Source organism: Dendrobates tinctorius, unplaced genomic scaffold (genome assembly GCF_039654945.1).
Source record: "Dendrobates tinctorius isolate UK_male_01 unplaced genomic scaffold, ASM3965494v1 ptg000051l, whole genome shotgun sequence".
Taxonomy (NCBI): domain Eukaryota; kingdom Metazoa; phylum Chordata; class Amphibia; order Anura; family Dendrobatidae; genus Dendrobates; species Dendrobates tinctorius.
The window spans coordinates 7,166,088-7,180,729 of NW_027361719.1; the positions used below are offsets into that span (position 1 = coordinate 7,166,088).

At 48.7% G+C, this 14,642-nt stretch overlaps 1 protein-coding gene across 1 annotated transcript in view; it reads left to right on the plus strand.

The window, feature by feature from the left end:
* The window catches only part of LOC141091267 (chymotrypsin-like elastase family member 1), a 30,052-nt gene that overhangs the window by 8,295 nt on the left and 7,115 nt on the right, over positions 1-14,642 (plus strand). Inside the window, exon 5 of the mRNA XM_073576729.1 lies at positions 12,214-12,350. Within this exon, the coding sequence (XP_073432830.1) occupies positions 12,214-12,350 (137 nt within the window). The remainder of the gene's footprint in view (positions 1-12,213; positions 12,351-14,642) is intronic.

Genomic DNA, 14,642 nt, shown 5'->3' on the forward strand with positions numbered 1-14,642 from the left:
TTGGCTCTGTGGAGACAACACTTCTGAACACCAACTGACGCTGTTGGAGCCCAGGATTAGGCGAGGAGCAGGCTGGGGCCTACTGGATTTTGGCAGGTGAAGGCAGCAGGAGACTTGCCATCTCCACAGCAGGGGAACAGCTGGCAGTGCTGAACCCCACTAACACTTGAACGAATGTGTTTGGTTCTGTGGAGACGACACTTCTGAACACCAACTGACGCTGTTGGAGCCCAGGATTAGGCGAGGAGCAGGCTGGGGCCTACTGGATTTTGGCAGGTGAAGGCAGCAGGAGACTTGCCATCTCCACAGCAGGGGAACAGCTGGCAGTGCTGAACCCCACTAACACTTGAACGAATGTGTTTGGTTCTGTGGAGACGACACTTCTGAACACCAACTGACGCTGTTGGAGCCCAGGATTAGGCGAGGAGCAGGCTGGGGCCTACTGGATTTTGGCAGGTGAATGCAGCAGGAGACTTGCCATCTCCACAGCAGGGGAACAGCTGGCAGTGCTGAACCCCACTAACACTTGAACGAACGTGTTTGGCTCTGTGGAGACAACACTTCTGAACACCAACTGACGCTGTTGGAGCCCAGGATTAGGCGAGGAGCAGGCTGGGGCCTACTGGATTTTGGCAGGTGAATGCAGCAGGAGACTTGCCATCTCCACAGCAGGGGAACAGCTGGCAGTGCTGAACCCCACTAACACTTGAACGAACGTGTTTGGCTCTGTGGAGACGACACTTCTGAACACCAACTGACGCTGTTGGAGCCCAGGATTAGGCGAGGAGCAGGCTGGGGCCTACTGGATTTTGGCAGGTGAATGCAGCAGGAGACTTGCCATCTCCACAGCAGGGGAACAGCTGGCAGTGCTGAACCCCACTAACACTTGAACGAACGTGTTTGGCTCTGTGGAGACGACACTTCTGAACACCAACTGACGCTGTTGGAGCCCAGGATTAGGCGAGGAGCAGGCTGGGGCCTACTGGATTTTGGCAGGTGAAGGCAGCAGGAGACTTGCCATCTCCACAGCAGGGGAACAGCTGGCAGTGCTGAACCCCACTAACACTTGAACGAATGTGTTTGGCTCTGTGGAGACGACACTTCTGAACACCAACTGACGCTGTTGGAGCCCAGGATTAGGCGAGGAGCAGGCTGGGGCCTACTGGATTTTGGCAGGTGAAGGCAGCAGGAGACTTGCCATCTCCACAGCAGGGGAACAGCTGGCAGTGCTGAACCCCACTAACACTTGAACGAATGTGTTTGGCTCTGTGGAGACGACACTTCTGAACACCAACTGACGCTGTTGGAGCCCAGGATTAGGCGAGGAGCAGGCTGGGGCCTACTGGATTTTGGCAGGTGAAGGCAGCAGGAGACTTGCCATCTCCACAGCAGGGGAACAGCTGGCAGTGCTGAACCCCACTAACACTTGAACGAATGTGTTTGGCTCTGTGGAGACGACACTTCTGAACACCAACTGACGCTGTTGGAGCCCAGGATTAGGCGAGGAGCAGGCTGGGGCCTACTGGATTTTGGCAGGTGAATGCAGCAGGAGACTTGCCATCTCCACAGCAGGGGAACAGCTGGCAGTGCTGAACCCCACTAACACTTGAACGAACGTGTTTGGCTCTGTGGAGACAACACTTCTGAACACCAACTGACGCTGTTGGAGCCCAGGATTAGGCGAGGAGCAGGCTGGGGCCTACTGGATTTTGGCAGGTGAAGGCAGCAGGAGACTTGCCATCTCCACAGCAGGGGAACAGCTGGCAGTGCTGAACCCCACTAACACTTGAACGAATGTGTTTGGTTCTGTGGAGACGACACTTCTGAACACCAACTGACGCTGTTGGAGCCCAGGATTAGGCGAGGAGCAGGCTGGGGCCTACTGGATTTTGGCAGGTGAAGGCAGCAGGAGACTTGCCATCTCCACAGCAGGGGAACAGCTGGCAGTGCTGAACCCCACTAACACTTGAACGAATGTGTTTGGTTCTGTGGAGACGACACTTCTGAACACCAACTGACGCTGTTGGAGCCCAGGATTAGGCGAGGAGCAGGCTGGGGCCTACTGGATTTTGGCAGGTGAATGCAGCAGGAGACTTGCCATCTCCACAGCAGGGGAACAGCTGGCAGTGCTGAACCCCACTAACACTTGAACGAACGTGTTTGGCTCTGTGGAGACAACACTTCTGAACACCAACTGACGCTGTTGGAGCCCAGGATTAGGCGAGGAGCAGGCTGGGGCCTACTGGATTTTGGCAGGTGAATGCAGCAGGAGACTTGCCATCTCCACAGCAGGGGAACAGCTGGCAGTGCTGAACCCCACTAACACTTGAACGAACGTGTTTGGCTCTGTGGAGACGACACTTCTGAACACCAACTGACGCTGTTGGAGCCCAGGATTAGGCGAGGAGCAGGCTGGGGCCTACTGGATTTTGGCAGGTGAATGCAGCAGGAGACTTGCCATCTCCACAGCAGGGGAACAGCTGGCAGTGCTGAACCCCACTAACACTTGAACGAACGTGTTTGGCTCTGTGGAGACGACACTTCTGAACACCAACTGACGCTGTTGGAGCCCAGGATTAGGCGAGGAGCAGGCTGGGGCCTACTGGATTTTGGCAGGTGAAGGCAGCAGGAGACTTGCCATCTCCACAGCAGGGGAACAGCTGGCAGTGCTGAACCCCACTAACACTTGAACGAATGTGTTTGGCTCTGTGGAGACGACACTTCTGAACACCAACTGACGCTGTTGGAGCCCAGGATTAGGCGAGGAGCAGGCTGGGGCCTACTGGATTTTGGCAGGTGAAGGCAGCAGGAGACTTGCCATCTCCACAGCAGGGGAACAGCTGGCAGTGCTGAACCCCACTAACACTTGAACGAATGTGTTTGGCTCTGTGGAGACGACACTTCTGAACACCAACTGACGCTGTTGGAGCCCAGGATTAGGCGAGGAGCAGGCTGGGGCCTACTGGATTTTGGCAGGTGAAGGCAGCAGGAGACTTGCCATCTCCACAGCAGGGGAACAGCTGGCAGTGCTGAACCCCACTAACACTTGAACGAATGTGTTTGGCTCTGTGGAGACGACACTTCTGAACACCAACTGACGCTGTTGGTGCCCAGGATTACGCATGCCGCATGCAGAGGCCAATGGGCAGCGTTTTTTATGGAGGTTGTGGACTACTACTGATTCTAACCATGCTCCACTTAGGCCTCTGGCTCCACTGTCTCTACTATTTACCCTGGCCTCCAACCCCGCCAGCTACATCTCTGAAGTGGCGTCAGCACAATCTACACTTGTTCCTGTGTTACTGGTGCTCAGTCCCATCAGTTGATCCCCTGATGTTTGTCCGGCAAGTTCGCCAGCTCTGTCCTCATTCCCACTACTGGTTATGGGAATGTGGACAGAGCAGGAGACCTTGCCGGACACACATCAGGGGATAAACTGATGGGACTGAGCCACAGGAACACAGGAACAAGTGTAGATTGTGCTGACGCCACTTCAGAGATGTAGATGGCGGGGTTGGAGGTCAGGGGAAATAGTAGAGACAGTGGAGCCAGAGACCTAAGTTGGGCACGGTTAAAAATCAGTAGTGGTTTGAATGTTGATGGAGCTGGTGACTCTGCCGTCCACACAGCAGGGGATCAGCTGGCATTACTGAACCCCAGTAACACAGGAGCTAGTGTGTTTCTCTGTGCAGACGACACATCTGAGCGACAACTGGCTGTGTTGAAGCACAGGGATTATAGTTCAGGTGGTAGAAAAATGAACACACCAGCAGACCTGGATACAGTTGCCAACCACTAATTTAGTCTGTAAGAGGAATGGCAAAGTCTTTGGAGATCCAGGCCTTGTTCATTTTCAGAAAAGTCAGCCGGTCAACATTATCGGAAGATAGTCGCGTGCGACGGTCTGTTAGTACACCACCTGCGGCACTAAAGACACGTTCCGATAATACACTGGCAGCAGGGCAAGCCAGCACCTCCAATGCATACTGGCTAAGCTCTGGCCATGTATCCAGCTTAGAGACCCAAAACTTGAAGGGGGAAGAGCCATCTGGGAGTACAGCGACAGGGCAAGACATGTAGTCTGACACCATCTGACGGAAGCGTTGCCTCCTGCTGACTCGAGGCGTCGCTGATGGTGTAGACAATTGTGGTGGACACACAAAACTTTGCCACATTTGGGCCATAGTGGTCTTGCCTTGTGCTGCGGCACTGCCTCTGCTCCCTCTTTGTGCAGAGTTTCCTCCACTGCCTCGACGCACAGAGCTGCTTTGTAAAGCACTTGCAACAATGCTGTCGGGTGGAATGGAAAACATTATGGACTGCACCAGTGACTCTTCGTACTCCCGCATTTTACGCTCCCGGTTCAACGTTGGTATGAGCCTTTGTACGCTGTCCCGGTAGCGAGGATCTAGGAGGGTGTACACCCAATAATCAGCCGAGACGAGAATGTGGGCGATGCGGCGGTCGTTTCTCAGGCACTGCAGCATGAAATCAACCATGTGCTGCAGACTCCCAACTGCCAAAGAACCGCTGTCCCCTGTTTGAGGCGTGACCTCGACCTGCTCTGCATCACCCCACCCTCGCTGTACATACTGAGTAGAGGTTTGTGTACCTCCCTCCTCTGGAGAGATGTCTTCCTCCTCCATCGACTCCTCCTCATCCTCCTCACAAAGTGTCCCCTGCCTAGGCCTTTGTGAGGAAACACGTAGCGCAGACTGTCCAGAAGCAGATGGCATTTGGGACTCCTCATCCTCCACCTCTTCTGAAACCTCATCCCTTAGTGCTTGCAGTGTTTGTTGAAGCAGGCAGATAAGGGGGACAGTCATGCTGACTAGTGCATCATCTGCACTCGCCATCCGCGTGGATTCATCGAAGGCACGCAAAACGAGGCAGATGTCCTTCATAGAGGCCCACTCAATGGTGCTGAAGTGTGAACGGAGCACAGTGCGACTTGTTTGCGCCTGATGCAGCTGGTACTCCATGACTGCTGCCTGCTGCTCACACAACCGCTCCAACATATGTAACGTTGAATTCCACCGGGTGGGTAGGTCACATATGATGCGATGTTCTGGAAGGCCAAATCGTCGCTGCAGAGCAGCGAGGCGCGATCTTGCCGTGCTGGAACGTCGCAAGTGAGCGCACTCTATGCGGACCTTGTGCAACAGTGCATCAAGATCCGGATAGTCCCTCAGAAAGCTCTGCACGACCAAGTTAAGAACATGTGCCAGACATGGGATGTGTGTGAGGTTGCCTAGGCCAAGAGCTGCCACCAGATTTCGGCCATTGTCACACACTACCAAGCCCGGCTGGAGATTCGCTGGCCCAAACCACACATCGCTCTCCAGCTTGATAGCATTCCAGAGCTCCTGCGCTGTGTGGCTTCGATTCCCCAAAGAAATTAATTTGAGTACAGCCTGTTGACGTTTGGCCACGGCTGTGCTCATATCGGTCGTAACAGGCTCCTGCTCTGCTGTTTCTGAGGAACTTGAGTAGGAGGAGGAGTCTATGTGTACAGACTGGAGTCCTGCAATCCGTGGCGTTGGAAGAACACGTACAGCGCCACTCTCCAGATCCGTACCCGGCTCCACAACATTGACCCAGTGGGCAGTGAGGGAAAGGTATCGTCCCTGTCCATGGTTACTGGTCCACGCATCGGTGGTCAGGTGGACCTTGCTACTAACGGCGTTTAGTAGCGCATGTTTTATTTTGCCCTCAACATGTTTCTGCAGGGCAGGGACGGCTCGCCTGCTGAAATAAAAGCGGCTGGGCACGTTGTATTGGGGGACTGCCAATGCCATTAAGTCCCGGAAGGTGTCAGTGTCCACCAGCCTGAATGACAGCATTTCAACTGCCAGAAGTTTGGCAATGCCAGCATTCAGAGACTGTGCTCGGGGATGGTTTGCCGAGTAAGGGCGCCTTTTATCCCATGCCTGTGCTACCGATGGCTGTGATGGATGGGAACGTGCTGTTATGGGTGGAATCTGACAGGGTCTCCGGACAACAGTGGCAGAGGTTCTTCCTTGGCGATCCTGTGAGGAAGCCGAACCAGCAGTGTGTGAGCTGGAGGAAGAGGGCCCAACACGAACTGAAGAGGTGGTAGGTGGTGCTGTACGTTGGCCTACGTCTTGAGGGTGTCTATGCAACTCCAACTCGTGCTTGGTGCGCACATGTTTCCACATATTTGTGGTATTGAGGTTGCTGACATTTCTCCCTCTTTTGACTCTCTGATGACACAGCTTGCATTTGACAAAGCAAATGTCATCTGCAACTGTGTCAAAAAAGGACCACGCACTGCAACTCTTGTGAGCGCCCGGTTTGCCTTTGGAAGGAGGAATGCTCCTAACGGGTGCCGAAGTGGAGGGTACAGGCAACCAAGTCTTCCCCCTCCCTCTGCCTCCTGTTTTGGCCGGTAGGGGAATCTCTTCCTCCGAGCTGCTCCCACCACCTTCCTGTTGCTCACGCCATGATGGGTCAAGGACCTCATCATCTTCCCTCCCCTCTTCAAACAGCTGCTTCTCCGGGGTTGTCTCGCCAGCACCGTACGCACCAGAAAGTGGCAACTGAGTCTCGTCATCATCTGATGCGTACTGAGGTGTGCTGACCATAGGCACTGGCCCACTCGCCTCTTCAGATTCAGAGGGACAAAGAAGTTGCGCATCACTGCATACTCCCTCTTCTTCACATTCAGGAATGCTGCTTGGCTGGCCCCCTCTTTCCAAGCCAACAGATTCCGAGAACAGAAGTAGAGATTGTGATGGCTCCTGTCCATGTCTCTCTGACTGCCTGGGCACTTTGGCAGGTGGTGAAGAGACAGATGGTTGCTCTTCGGTGCTCTGACCCTGAGAGGATGCGGAAGTAATTGAAGTCGATGCGTTAGCTGCCATCCATCTGACAACGGCTTCAATTTGTTCCTCCCGCAGCAGTGGGGTACGTTGAGGTCCTACAAAGCTGCGCATAAAGGACTGTTGCCTGCTAAAACTGGGGGATGCTGATCCACTGGTGCCCGCAGCAGGCCCAGAATCCCCACGTCCTCTACCTGTAGAATCCCCACGTCCTCTCCCTGCAGAATCCCCACGTCCTCTCCCTGCTGAAACTCCACGCCCACGCCCACGCCCCCGCGCCTTACTCCCTGCCTTCTTCATCTTGCAAGACTGCTTAAGATAGGCAAAAAAGGACAAAGGGGGGCCTTAGTGTGCTTATTCCTGAACAGCTGGTTACAGGTACAAGAAACACTAATTTTATGAAGTGTGTGTGTGTGGACTAGACTTTAATAGGAGCTGATGTGGCCTACACAAGTTCAAAATGTAGTGTTTGGTGAACTTTTTATGTGGTTTCTTTGTTTGAAACAAACTCAAAGTATGAGAACAAAGAATTGAAACTGATAGTATCACCAACTTTTTGGAGCTATTACAATGCAGGCAGGTAACCTACAATGCAAAAGATGAGGCTCCAAAAAAATTGGGTAATACTAATCTGGCTGCGCCGGCAGGGCACAAGCCAGAAAAAAAGGCTCCTCTATCTACTCCTATATAGTGTTTGCAACCAACCAATGTTGATGGATACGGATGGATGCACACTAATAGGAGAAGAAAAAATGAGCTGCACTCAGAGACAAATATGTGTGAGGCAGTGACGCACGTTGAGCGTCCTACAACCAGACGTAGCTGCAGGACACTCTACTCAGCGTGAGCTGCACTCACACACAGTCAGAGACCTCTCAGACAGCCGTCAACAGTGCAGCTAAGTGGGCACTGGCACTGACAGGCTGCAGAAAGGCTCCGCTGTGTACTCCTATATAGTGTTTGCAACCACCGTAGATGGAGACGGATGGATGCACACTAATAGAAGAAAAAATGAGCTGCACTCAAATAAAAATATGTGTGAGGCAGTGACGCACGCTGAGCGTCCTACAGCCAGACGTAGCTGCAGGACACACTACTCAGCGTGAGCTGCACTCACACACAGTCAGAGACCTCTCAGACAGCCGTGAACAGTGCAGCAAAGTGGACACTAGCACTGAAAGGCTGCAGAAAGGCTCCGCTGTCTACTACTAGTGTTTGCAACCAACGTATATGGATACGGATGGAAGCACACTAGATTGAAATTATTTAAAAAATGCAGCTCAAAAAATAAAAGATGTATGAGGCAGCAGTGATCACACTGGGTGGCCTACAGCCTGACGTGGCTGCAGGACCCACTCCACAGCGTGAGCTGCACTCACACAGCCCTTGCAGACAGCTGTGAAAACAGCGCTGCTAGGGAAAAGCAAGCTACAGTGGTGGTTTATGTAGCCTGGATAAAGCACAATATTGTTTTTAGAATCGCTATTTCTAACTGTCCCTCACAGTCTTCTACAGCAGCCTGTCCCTAACTGAATTCACAGCAGAGTGACCAGAAATGGCGGCTGCGGTGGCTTTTATAGTGCATCATGACATCATTTCGGCAGCCAATCACAGCCATGCCAATAGTTAACATGCCTACATGCCTAACAGGATGTGCCCACACTTCGGAGGATTCCCATTGGCTTAATCAAAGCAAGCAGGCTCATAGCATGATGGGAACTTCCTATTCCGATTCCGATCCCGGAATCCGATATGAAAAAAGTATCGGAATTAAGTATCGGAATTCCGATACCGCTGATATCGGCCGATACCCGATACTTGCGGTATCGGAATGCTCAACACTACTGGTAAGTCGCTATGTGATCGCTGGTGAGCTGTCACACAGACAGCTTCACCAGCGATCAGCACAGAGATGCCGAACGCCCGGCATCGCTTGCCATCGCTGTAAAAAATAGAATTAAAATAAAAAATATTATTATTCTCACGTTCCAACGTCCTGCGCAGCATTCCCGCCTCTCTCCACGCTCCGGTCCCAGTAATCCTTTGCGAGAATGACCACGAGACGTCACGGTCTCGCCGGAGTGCGAAGTCTCACAGTCATTCGTGCAAAGGATCACTGGGACCGGAGCGTGGAGAGAGGAAGGCTGCGCGGGACGTCAGAAGGTGAGAATAACAATATTTTTTATTTTAATTCTATTTTTTACAGCTGATCGCTGGTCTCCCGCCTGTCACACGCAGCGATGCGTGCTGGCCAGCGGGAGACCAGCGACCAAAAAAATGTCCAGAGGTTTCTTCCAGCGATCAGCGATACCGGCAGGGGGGCCGGTCGCTGATCGCTGTCACACACAGCCATCTCGCTGGTGAGATCGCTGTTGTGTCACAAAAGTTGTGACTCAGCAGCGATCTTGCTAGCGAGATTGCTATGTGTGACTCCCGCTTAAGAATACATTTCTCTGCTTGTTTTATCAAAGGAGGGAATGCTTCTGCTGCATCACCAGTAAGTCAGCCTGCTAAACTCCTACATCTCTGACTTGATTCATGATGAGATGGAGATGTGTTGGAAACACCCACCATAGAAGATCACAGTGATGCAATAGGAGCTAGTGCCAATCAGCTCATATACTAAGTAACTCAGATACTGTCGGGTGCTTGATACTCAAAATAGCTGATAACTTTGCATGAAGCGGGTTCAGCTCCTGAGCCCGATCCATACATTGATAGTGCACATCTGTTATACGTGTATGGTGGTCGTCACTAGGTGGTTATTTAAGAGTCTTTTTTTTTTTTTTTAAATAAGCAGAGATGTATTAAAAAGTGAACTAGCTCACAAAAATCCAGCACAGTCATTTAAGGCTTGGTTTAATATTATGGGTCAATTTTTTTATCTGTCTCTGGTTTACTTTAAACAGATTTTTTTGACTACCAAACAAGACAGCAGTTCCCTCATAGGCACCGTACAATAGACTTTGTTGTTCAGGTGGGATTCAGTCGCCTGATCCTTGTGTTCGGTGGGGGGATAAAATGTTCTTCAACTACAAAAACAGTAAAAAACGTAAAAATTATATTATTGTCCCCTCAAAAATAGTCTGGGTGAAATGTTAGAAGAGGATTAGGCCTGTTTCACACTTCCGTTTTTGACCATCAGTCAAAATCTGCCGGTTTTTGAAAAAAACGGATCCGCCATTTTTTTTGGCGGATCCGTTTTTTTCCCATTGAGTTGCTTTATCTCTCTCTCTCTCCTTCCCAGGCACCAGTTCCTTTAAAATTCTTCATTCGGCGGATCCGTAAAAAAAACGGATCCGGTGGCATCCGTGCACATCAGTTAGGAACGGATCCGCTTTCCGCCTTTTTGGCGGATTTTTACTGACACAAAAAGTGTGAAACAGGCCTAAGGGAAAGCACATTCTACTAAATGCCTTCTTCTCTATGGTACTACTTAGACAAGAAACTCCCATGACAGATGACATGATTAGGGGAATCATAAATTCTCAATTAAGTGTCATCTGCTTATCCCAGCAGAAAGTACAGTGCTGTCCCAAAAACACTAAAGTGGACAAACCATCTTACATAAACCCCAATTACTGCAGGAATTAAAGAGTAATCCTAGTTTTAATTTTGAGTTCATAAATCAATAGTACACACTTACACATGAAAATGAGAAACTTTATGATATATCTTATAAGATAAGTCTGATTCTTTCTGCTCCAGAATCAGTAGTCAGTGAAGACAGGTAGGAGATGACGATGGGTTCGCAGCCCAGCTCAATTGCCAATCATCTCAGGTCACTTGAATTGGCATGTGACCTTGGTGTGATATTATCTTCACAGATGAAAGCAGGTTCATATTGAGCACATGTGACAGATGTGAATAGGTTTAGGGATGCCGTTGTGAACCTAATGTTGCTCACAATATCATACAGTATGTCTAATTTGGTGATGGTGGATCAGTGATGGTCTGAGGAGATGTATCCTTGTAGGGTTGCACAAACCTCCATGTGATTTGCCTTGCTTTCCTCTGGATCAGCACGCAGACACGCGCAGTTGTCCAGACAAGTAACACAACGGTGGGCGATCTGACGATGGTCTGGCCCCAGACAGCTGTATAAGGGGCTTTTTATACATGGTTATACAAATGAAACTACATACTGCAGACAAAAAAAAGTGTACAAATGATAACCTCATAGTGCGGAAACAAGTTGTATTTTAAAACCAAGCAAGTGACAATGCCACATGACAATATTTATGAATATTACTACAAACCCCATTATAATCCATAAAACACCATGTACGTTTTAGTTAATGTCATTATTCATATAATTCTTAAAACACTGACATCCCTATTGTTCTTGTTTCAACATAAAAAAAAACTATTCACTACCATATACTACTATTTTTCACCTATCACAGTCCCCTGCAGCTGTTCCAATTAACCTTTAAGGACTCCATCCATACCTACTAATGGCACTGATGTTATACTATGTCTCCACTCTTGTTAAAGCTCCCAGACCTGCCTCTCATTAGCTGCAAAGTAAAGGCCCCGTTACACGTATCAATGTCCCAACGATCCCACCAACAATCCGACGTGGATGGGATCGCTGGGACATTGTTAGCTGATCGCTGGTGAGCTGTCACATAGACAGCCCCAGCGATCAGGACAAGCGAGCAAGTTGGTTTCCAGTGTAAACAGCGGGTATCTAAGAGCCGCGCGGCTCTTAGATACCCGCTGTTTACCTTGGAAACCAGCATCCAGCGTTGCTGATCGCTGGTCTCTCGCTGCCACACGCAGCGATGCGCGCTGGCCAGCGGGAGACCAACAATCAAAAAATGGCCCAGGATGATGGAGCGCGATCAGCGATACCCGGCAGGGGGGCCGGTCGCTGATCCATGTCACACACGGCGAGATTGCTGTGGCATCACAAAATCAGCGATCTCGCTGGCGATATCGCTGTGTGTGACGGGGCCTTTAGTTGCCTAGAGTTTGTCCAAGATGGTTGCTAGGTCTAACATGGCTATTCAACAAGTTAGGACTAATCATTGTATTAAAATACCCATAATATTTTAATTTATATTTTTTTACTCACTTATATAGCACCATTAATTTCCACATCACTTTACGGATATCATCACTGTGCCCTCTGGGGCTCAAAATGTAAACTTCAGTATGTCTTTGGAGTGTGAGAGGAAACCCACAGAAAAACGAGTAGAACATGCAAACTCCTTGCAGATGTTCTCCTTGGTGGGATTTGAACCGAGGACCCCAGTGCTGCAAGGCTGCAGTGCTATCACAAGATATGACATTGTCAGTAAACTTTCTTTTCTATAACAAGTGTAATTACTATGAACCTAAATACATTTCTTTTCTTTCTATACAGGTATGACATTGCTATCCTGTGGCTGGCTTCCAGTGCTTCCCTGAACAGTTACGTGAGAGTGGCAGCACTGCCAGCAAGTGGCTCTACCCTGGCCCACAACTACAACTGCGTTGTTACCGGATGGGGAAGAACCAGCAGTAAGTTCTACCTGTAAAATCTCTTCCAGATAGTTTAATTCTGCTGCACCAAATAATCTGATAATGAATACTAACTGATGCATTGTATACAAAAGGACACCTTTATCAAATGCAAAATCATATCATGAAAAACATGTAGTAGGTTTGCTAAATGGACTTAGCGTTCCAATCACTTTGCAAATTTCCGCATGAATTTACATTAAAAAGTTTGCACTGCATGCTTAAGGGGTTAGTAAAAACTTCATATATAGGCAGTTTCTGACTTACGAACACAGAATCATAGAATGTTAGAGTTGGAAGAGACATCCAGAGACATTGTGTCCAGCCCCTTGCTCAATACAGGACTGACTAAATCATCCCAGACAGATGACTGTCCAGCCTCTGTTTGCAGACTTCCATTGAAGGAGAACTCACCACCTCTCATGGCAGCCTGTTCTACTCATTGATCACCCTCACTGTCAAAACTTTTTTCTAATATCTAATCTGCATCTTCCCCCTTTCAGTTTCATTCCATTGTTTCTTGTATTTCCATGTGCAAATGAGAATAAGAATGATCTCTCTACACTCTGACATCCCTTCAGATATTTGTAGACAGCTATTAAGTCTCCACTTAGCCTTCTCTTTTGCAAGCTAAACATCCCCAGCTCTTTTAACTGTTACTTGTAAGCACATAGTTTGCAGTCTGCTCACCATCCCAGTAGCTCTTCTCTGAACATGCTCCAGGTTTTCAACATCTTTTTTTAAAATGTGGTGCCGAGAACTGGACACAATATTCCAGATGAGGTCTGAACAAGGAGGAGTAGAGTGGGGATAATTACTGGCCATGATCTAGACTCCCTGCTCCTTTTAATTCATTCCAGAACTTTGCCTTTTTTGCTGCTGCATCACACTGTTGACTCATGCAGTCTTTGATCTATTAGTATACCTAAGTCTTTTAACACATGCTATTGCTAAGTTCTATTCCTCCCATTCTGTAGATGTAATTTTCACTTTAGTTGACCAGATGTAGGGTATTGCATTTCTCCCTGTCAAATACCATTTTATTAGCCGCTGCCCAGTGTTCATGCTTATCCAGATTCTTCTGAATCCTTTCTCTGCCTTCTACAGAGTTAGCACTCTTCCAATATAATGTGCAACCATTTATTACCACTCTTTGAGTACGATCAATGGGCCAGTTATGAATCCACGTAATGGTAGCCTTGTCAATCCCATATTTGGTCATTTTTTCAATAAGGATAGTATGAGATACTTTAGCAAATGCTTTTCTGAAGTCAAGATATACTATATCTACCGCATTTCCATGATCCTCCCAGTCAGTGATTCCATCACAGAAGGAAATTAGATTGGTCTGACATGACCTGTGTGCTTCAAATCCATGCTGGCTTTGGTTAATTACTGCATTCTTATCCAAGTACTTACATAAATGCTGATTAATAATTTGTTCAATGATCTTTCCAAGTATAGAAGTAAAGCTCACTGGCCTGTCATTTCCCTTGCTTCATCTTCTTTCCTTTTTTGAATATAGGGATATTTTCTCTTCTCCAATCTTCTGGGACTTCTCCTGTTCTCCATGATTTTTCAAAGATTCTGGCTAGTGGTTCTGCAATTTCCTCTGCTATCTCTTTCAGTACCCTGGGATGTAATTCATCTGGACCAGGAGATTTAAATTCATTTAAATTAACTGATTTACATAAAATTCACAGTTACAAATGTGAGATGTAAAAAAAGAACTAATTCTCACCAAATCACTTACTTTTCCATTCACTGCTCTCTGCCTGTCGACCGGTGCTCTTTCCGCTGTTGTGCGCCACATTTCCATCCTCGTCATTATACTCACTAAAATCTCAGAAGTCAATGCATGATGTGATGTGACCTCTGAGGAATGGACACGACCAAAAGTCCTGGATTATAGTGAAGAAGCGCACGACAGTGGAAATAAGATGACCGGTTGGTGGACAGCAAGTTATGTGTTGGAGGAAGAAGTGAACAATTAGGGCACTGTTAGTTTTTTGTTCCATCTTAAGTTTATAATGTGGCCTGGATAGGTGAGCGATGAAGTGAGTATTGGTAAAAAAATGAATACTCCCCACTACAGTCACTCCTCTGCTTGCTGTCTGCCGTCAAGTCCTCTTTTTTGAACGTCACTCAACTAAAGACCAGAACTTTTAATCGCATTGAGGTCTCGGACGTCATTTGTTACAAACAGTGTAGGGTCACCCCCATTTTTGACAACCAGCCAAGATAAAGCAGACAACTGGGGGCTAGTATTCTCAGATTTAGAAGGGACCATGG